A 7,909-nucleotide genomic window follows, 5' to 3' on the forward strand; every position below is an offset into this window, starting at 1 on the left:
GTAAGTAACGTATTATTTAAAGCCTCCACATAGTAATGAAGCTGCTGCTTAAATAGAAGTCTCTCAATGTGGTTTAAACTTCCTGGATCACAGGCCCATCTTGGAGGACAGAGAACATGCTTAAGTTTCCACCAATTAAAATGTCCAATTTATTTTCCTTGTTGTTTAATATGATCTCGTGACCGGCACCTGTGCGTAATTTGGAGATCAATGTAGTAGCACTCAGATGAATTGAGGGCCTAATAAAATACCTTTGGTTTTAGACTCATTGAATTTGAGCCCAGTAGCACACTTCGGTTATAGACAACCATGTCTGACACAACACTGAAGCATGTGATTTGCATTAGAATATAAATGCTTTCTCCACCTCGTAGTAAGCTTAATACAGGAACCATGAAAATGTTCAATATCAAAGACAATAGCTGAGTGCCCAGGAGCACCACGCTCGCCACTGAGAGTATTTGAAAACCTCTGCTGCCTTAGTTTCTGTTCCCTTTTTGTCCGAGAGGCACAGATCAGTCTCATTCACTCGCACAACTTAGTTCAAGCACTCCAGGAGGGATCTGCAATGGTACTAAATGCCCCTCAGTAGAAGTATCCGAATGATAAACCTTCATGCGCAGCACCATTCCACAGCACAGTGGTCCGTGTGCTCTCCTGTGTGCTCTCCTGTGCATTGAGGCAGAAATAAGATCGGCTCTGTGGCAATTCACCTTCTTCCAAAAAATCCTGCCATTGGTCCACCATCATCAGTTGGGACCATCTGAATTTGGTGAGGGGTTGGTAGTCTCACGTGAAAGGATGACAAGCAGCTTGCATTGTACACACCTTTAGGTGGAATCTGAGGGGATATTTAGACATGTGCATGTTTGTACGTCTGATTGTTAAGAGAAGCCTGGGAAGGAGTTTCTTGCACGTGGGTGTTTGCTTCTGTACAGTGATTCTGGGTTTGGGAAGGAGATCTGGGTGACAGTGTGTCTAGGATACATGAATCGTGTGCGGATGGAAGAGTACAGGGCACATGCTGTAGTGTCACGACAAATACCGATGTGTTCTAGCAATGACGCCTACAATGGGGAGGTGAGTTGGGAACGCACTCTAAGCTGATCAGATCACAAGAACGACTCGGTGAAAACACCGATTGTTGCAGCAGCAGACTTTAAGCACCAGGCAGCAGTAGACTACCCTGATAGGCACAATTGAAAGCTTCACAGTGAGAAGGTTCTTATGAGAGGTTTGGTTTTTTGTTCACTGAGTTAAGCTGTCCATTGAGTTCACATTGTGGCACTCTCCACGATTGGAAGTGAACCGTCATACCAAAAACAGACTAGAGCTGTCCTTTCTCTCCATCTCAAGCATCATTAAGAAATGATATTTCCAGTCACTTGCTGAAAGAAACATGCCATTTGTAGTGATTTACAACATTGTTAACTCAAGTTAGCTAGTAAGGAATTTAATATGGCAGTTCTTAGTATTGTGTTAACGTGCTTTAATACAGAGATGTGTTCACTAAGAGACCTGTCGGTATATATGCGATATATAAATCCCAATACAAATACAAAATACTTGTGTGCAAGCAAGAGTGTGCCTGCTGCAGTAACAAGGCGGGGTGAATAAAACCTGCGAATGCATGGCGGTAGATGAGGAGTTGTGGAAGACCGACAGTGTTCATGGCTGTGCAAAAGAAATGTTAAATAGGTTTTATAAAAGATCGATGGAAGACAGGAAAGGTGGAAGGTCAGTGATTGTGAGGTTGGAAAGAAGCTAGACAAGGAAAACTTCGATATGAGGCACGGTATACTGTTAATACTGTTTTCTTGTTTGATTTTACAGATGAAATTATTAAATCTTTACATCAAAAGGGCACAGACGGGTTCTGGAGCAGTTGACCCTGCATCAGATCATTCGGGACAGAGCTAGTGATTCTGGACACCGTTGTCTCTCTTCTTTCAAAAAAGGGCCGGCCCTCCATCAAAGAGAGCAAACTTACAACATCTTTCCAGAGAATATTTTTTAATTTTTTGTTTCATTTTTTACTTCTTTTAAATTAACAGAGGACTACACAGCCTGCATGTGACTGTTGCAGTAGAGATGTTCCAAAAGAAGAACAAACAGTATTAATATCCACTGATCAAAATAAATATATATAGACATATATTTATCGAATTCTGCGATCCTTTGCATTTTCCCATTAACAAGCTCCAGTGTTATTTTTTAAAAGAAAACAAAATCAAGGGGAATGCGAAAAAATAAAGATCTAACCAAAACAATTTTTTTTTTGCTTTTGTGCAGCTGAAGATGATCCCCCTATTGCTGCTGTTTTATTTGCTTTGTTTTTATCTACTAAGCCTCCTGCCCCCTACCTGGAATGAATCGTGATGTGAAACCAGGCAGAACTAGTCTGTGCTGCCTGTGGACCAGTCACTGTGTTGTAGGTACATCATCTTATTATGCTTTGTTTGCGATACGCCATAGTTGGGGAGTCGGACCAGCGAGGTGAAGCCGGATTGGTCCAGTTCTGTTCACCTGATCTTGTGCACTAGCCTGTCGGTTTATCCCCCACACTGCACTGCTTTGCAAAGGGTTCCAGCACCATCTTCTCCACACTAAACGAAAGCGGATCTGTGCCCTTGGTGCATCCCGGTGTGGATAGCAGTGGGCGTTTCCAAGGCAAGTTGCTTGGCTAGCATCAGTGAGAAGGAAGGCATTTCCTAATGGACAAGAACCACATTTGTCACCACCCCTTCTTCAAGCAGGATGCCTCAGAGTGGACTCCAGTGCATAAGCATGCTCAGTACGTATTTCTTTAAGAGATTCAATGCTCCTTACAGAAACTAAGTAGTTTGGTAGCAGGTTGACGGAATCCACAGGAGGTGGAAAAATGAAAGCCCTCGACTGTGATCTGTACGAAATATTCCGTAGTAAACGCTATAGGTGGGTAGTCAGACATGAGGATTCCAGGTACCAGAGATCTGCTACAGTGCATTTTTTCTTATGTCCTTTGTGTGTTGACAAGTTTGAGAACGCTACACCAAATTGCTGGCATAGCTTCTCGAACATTGTCATCGAAATACGGTAGAATAAAGTGTTTTCCTTTGCATATACATATATAAATATATTTTTAATTTGTTTCTTGTGAATAATGCAATTTTGTATTTATGGGAGAACATGCAACTCATAAGCACTCAAGCGGAATATTGTCACTGAATGGTGATAGAATCTTAGTTGATTTGAGGCAGGTAGAGTGTAAGAGTTGTAGAGGGGAATAGCAAAATTTACAGGCACAAGCACCTGTTGAGAGAAGATGTGTTGCGAGAGAGATTCAGGCAGTGCCAAAACTGAAATTCTCTCTAGCACCTCTGTACTGAGTGAGCACTGTCAAAGACCTGTAGAAATGTCTAATTTCATTCTTGTTCATTCAAAGTTCACGTACTTAGCACATATCCAAAAATTGTAAATGAGTAAAAAATACACAATATGTTAACATATAATTGCAGATTTTTGTTCGGTTCATTTGAGGCAATGTGGTTATAGTTATTTAACATTGCATAGCGTGGTCATTTCACATCTGTGTGAAGTGGAGTCTAGCTGAGAAAGTGAGATTGTGCGTCAGGGAAGCACTTTGCTGTATCGAATGTGATCTGGCTTTAGTGAAAATTTTGTACAAATGTATGCAACAACTAAAGTATGTCATTTGTCATGGGCTTTTTAATTTGTTTTTAGCAGCTGCATCAGAAAGTAGTGTTTCCCATGTCCGTTTTCATCATTGTAATTTTCAAACTGTTGCCATTGTTTAATTATGTTTTGTATTTATAGTTCTCGCTTACCATTGTGCATATACTGGCAATAAAAATGTACATAACGTTACTTGACATATGTAACTTCATTTAACTCCTGTGTTCATTTCACCACGTTTATTTCAGTTATTGAGAATAGTCGTTTCTAATCCTTTCAGTTCAAAGATCTTTGAATTTACCCTTAATGCATACGGACAAATGATGTCTAAAGGCTAATTGTAAGCAGTCATGCCTGTGCAAAAATACATTCGCCCAATTGCTTTGTACAGGATTTTAAGTTTTTTCAAATATAGCTGTCAGTGTGTCGCAGTGATTGCATTTATTTTCTCTTGTCAAAATGTGGACTAAATAGTACATTATCACTACTGACCTTTTGATGATGGAAAGCAAATCCCGGAGCAGCACTGATTCAAGTATCAGTAAAGAAACATTGTATTTGCACATCTTATGAGCAATCCATTCTCACTCATGGAATTTTTCATGAAACCAGCAAAGGTCACCAAAAATTCCGATTTCTGTTTAACATTCTCAATTTTTTTAAATATCTGCTTGGCCCAAACGCCTCTTTTTCTGATGTAAAGGACTTGGTTAACAGACCGAGGTGATCTCCATTGTTGTGTTTGAACATACTGTTGGTCTGATTCTTAGTGACTATTTTCAATGAATGTGTTTTCTTTCTCAGTTGTTTTACTGCATCATTTGCAACGCATCAGAGCATGTTTCTTTTAAAACGACTTTATTGAATGTTGGTGTAAGTTACAATACAAACTGTTTTTATTTTATTCACAATGAAAAAGAAGGTTTTCGAAGCAAGAGAGTAAAGCTCCCCTCACATAGTGTAACCCAGTAACAGTTTTTTGTGTATCTGCGGACAATGTGGCGCCTGTTGTTCTTAATTGGTATTTAGTATTGTATTCCGGAATATTGTCACATTGCCACTTAATAGGTGACATGGCCCAAGGCCTAGGCATCCCCTCCAGCGCTGTTTTAAAGAATCAAACATTGCTAGTAGTCTCGCTGGCGTGAAGTTCCAGTGCATTTTTACCTTGTGAGCATATTGGATTTTTAGCAACCCTCTGCATATAACCAACCAAATGTCATCTGCCACCTCCACCCCTTCTTAGGCTCCTGTGTTGTTACATACCCATGTTTTTTACCTTTGTTTGAACCACTTATGGTAATATATAATATTGATAAGCCTTTCCTTGCTCGAGGCTGGATGTAAAGTGCCTCAGACAAAGTGTTGTTTTTGCTTGCCTCTGTCTTACTTTTTTCCGTCTGATCCAAATGAATTAGTGGGATCATTTTAAAATTATCTTGGCGTTGGTGAAAGTCCTCCATGCAAAATGTCTCACTTTTTAGCACACCTGTTAAGAATAGCTGTCCCAGTCAATATTGATAGTTATCGAAGCACATTTTTAAAACTAGAAATGTTAAACACTTTTCCGCAACAGATCAAGCGAGCGGAGGTAAGTTGTGTTTTGAAATGTCATAGAGAACCTCATTGAAACACTGTAGTAATTAAAGTTTTGACGTGGGATTACATCCAGTCTAGAGATTAAAGCAGGAGAACATTGTAGGCCTTCGAAGAAGTACCCTGATGCTATAGTTTGCTTTTCAACTAAACCTACGAGACTGAGCATTATCTTGCTTTCTCAAGACATACCTGGTTAGCTCCTTTTTTTTGGCAGTGAAAGACTGCTGGAAGAGGTTGTACGCTCTTGATAATTAATTTGCTGCTGAATTCTAGACTGGTTGTGCAGTGCAATGGCATTCAAAGGCAGTCTGTCAGTCTTCCTCAAAACCAGTAAATATGTAAGTATTTTAGAACCTTTGTTATGTTATCATACACAAGAGACTGTTTTCCTCACCTGGACCCTTACACAACCCCAGTTCTCCTGGGCAGGTAAACTGACTTCCTAGCTTTGGAACTTTCATAGATACAAATGTTGGTTTGACTGATGAGCCACCATCACCATTGAGGAAATTGTCATTTTAGACCTTAACTTCTCTTGACATTCCAGATACTTCAGAGACCCTTCCTTACCAATCCTGTTAAAATGTGTTTGTATTTCATATTTTGCATGTAAAAGCTCAGAACGCTCTTGTATCTGGCCTGTCTGTATTCTATGAATCTGAAAGAGACACGTTAGTGATAGGTTCCTTACCTTAGAATATCCCCAGGCGTCAGACTGGATCCGGAAAGTTTTGCTAGCAGTACCCCTGCGTGTCAGTAAGTGGCGTCGTGCGGTTCCGCGTCCATTGCTGGCGTCGTAAGTGCCGAGATGATGTCACAGAGACTACTTCGGTGCCACCCATGCACGCTGATGTCAGTTCTTTCTTTTTCCGCGCCAGCAAGCGCAGATCCGGTTAGAGCACGTACCTTATTCACTTTTTGACTACCCTTTTTGAGACTTTTTGTCTCCTTGGTGCATGTAGGGATGCCTGGATTTAAGTCTTGTAGGGCCTGCCGTCGTAATATGTCGGTGGCGGACCCCCACGATGACCGACCACGACTGCCGGGACTGTCGGGCCATGGCCCGAAGGCCTTGAGGGAGCAGCGCCAGAAGCTGCTGGAGGTCCGGCACTTGTCCCAGCGCCATTCCGGGTCCAGGGACCATTCCCGGGAACGCTCGCAGGGCCGCAGTCGTCGCTCCTCGGACTCCAAGACTTCGCCCTCGGATTCGGGTAAGAGACGACACTTAAAGAGTCGAAGAAGCGAGTCGCTCTCCGACATCCCCCCCCGTCGGTCCTCGGATGCGGACGATGGGGACAGGGGTTCTGCCCCTGCGCCTCCTTTGGAGCCTGGGAGTCTTGCGGCCTACCCGCCTTACCTGGGTCCGTCGGCGAATCCCGAACAGGTGCAAGAATTTCTTGCTACCATGGCCTTGGGCCCTGGGGTCCTGTGCCCGGTTCCGGTTGGGCTGCCGGTGGATCCAGCTTCGGCGCCACAGGATCCTGCACCGTTGGCTCCGGCCGCAGTGGGTGCCCTTCGTCCCGCCCTTGTCCAGGTTCCAGGACCATTTTGTTCCGGCCTGGGATCCGCATTGGGACGCGGCGCCGGCACGGCGCCGTTCCCAGAGCCGTTTACTATGCCGTTTGTTCCTTCTCAGGCCCCAGCTCTGCCGCCGCGGTCTGTTCCACATGTGACAGAGGTGGAGGACAACTGGGAGGGGTCCGAGGACCCTCTTGCTCGTCAGTGTGACTCCGAGCAGCACTGGGCGGACAACTTGGAGGACGCCGGCGACCTTGTCATCTCCTCTGACCCAAGGTTTGCCTCTCCCCCGCCTACCATGGAGGAGGGCAACTCCTACACGATGGTGCGCCGTCGGGCAGCTGTGGTTCTAAACCTTAATCTCCCTACGGTGGCCCTTAAAACTAATCTTCTCACTGAGGTGCTCCAGACGGCGTCCACTTCGTCAGAGCCCCTGCTCCCATTTAACGACGCCCTCACTGACGTCTTGTTGGGCACTTGGTCGCGGCCAGCCACAGGGGCCCCTGTGGATAAGAATGTCGCCAGGCGTCACCGCCCGGCGCCTGATGACCCCGCTTTTCGGACCACTTATCCTACGCCTGAGAGCCTGGTTATCCAAGCCTCTACGTCGAAGAGTGCCTTTCCCGCGGCTCTGCCTGATAAGGACTCTAAGAAGCTGGAACAGCTCTGTAAGCGGTTGTTCTCTTGGGCCAGCTTGGGGCTGTGGTCAGTGAACACCGCCTGTTTATTGGGCCGCTGTTCCCACTCGGTGTGGGATACGGTTGCGCAGGTGTTGCCTCAGTGTCTTGAGGAGACCCACACTGTGCTGTCCCAAGCGGTTGCTGAAGGTAAGGAAGCGGCTAAGTTCGCCATTCATTGTGGTTTGGACACCGCGGACTCACTGGGTAGGGCGATTTCTACATCTGTGGTGCTTCGTCGCCACGCCTGGTTCCAATCTGCCGGGTTTTCGACAGATGTTCAAAGCTCGCTCATGGAAATGCCATAATCGCCTGTTTGGCGATAAGGCTGACAGTGCACTGGAGTGTTTTAAGGACTCACGGGCCACGGGCAAGTCCTTGGGTCTTTCCGCAAAAAGCCCGACCACTCCTAGTTTTCGTTCCTTTCGTGGCCACGGCAG

At 44.8% G+C, this 7,909-nt stretch overlaps 1 protein-coding gene across 38 annotated transcripts in view; it reads left to right on the top strand.

The window, feature by feature from the left end:
- CLASP2 (cytoplasmic linker associated protein 2) overlaps window positions 1-3,867 on the top strand; it is a 1,832,463-nt gene extending 1,828,596 nt beyond the window's left edge. For all 38 annotated transcript variants that reach the window (XM_085607571.1, XM_085607579.1, XM_085607573.1 and 35 more), the window contains one exon: window positions 1,834-3,867. In XM_085607571.1, the coding sequence (XP_085463697.1) occupies window positions 1,834-1,920 (87 nt within the window). In that variant the 3' untranslated portion in view covers window positions 1,921-3,867. The remainder of the gene's footprint in view (window positions 1-1,833) is intronic.
- Window positions 3,868-7,909: the final 4,042 nt, after the last annotated feature.

Source organism: Triturus cristatus, chromosome 5_2 (genome assembly GCF_964204655.1).
Source record: "Triturus cristatus chromosome 5_2, aTriCri1.1, whole genome shotgun sequence".
NCBI lineage: Eukaryota > Metazoa > Chordata > Amphibia > Caudata > Salamandridae > Triturus > Triturus cristatus.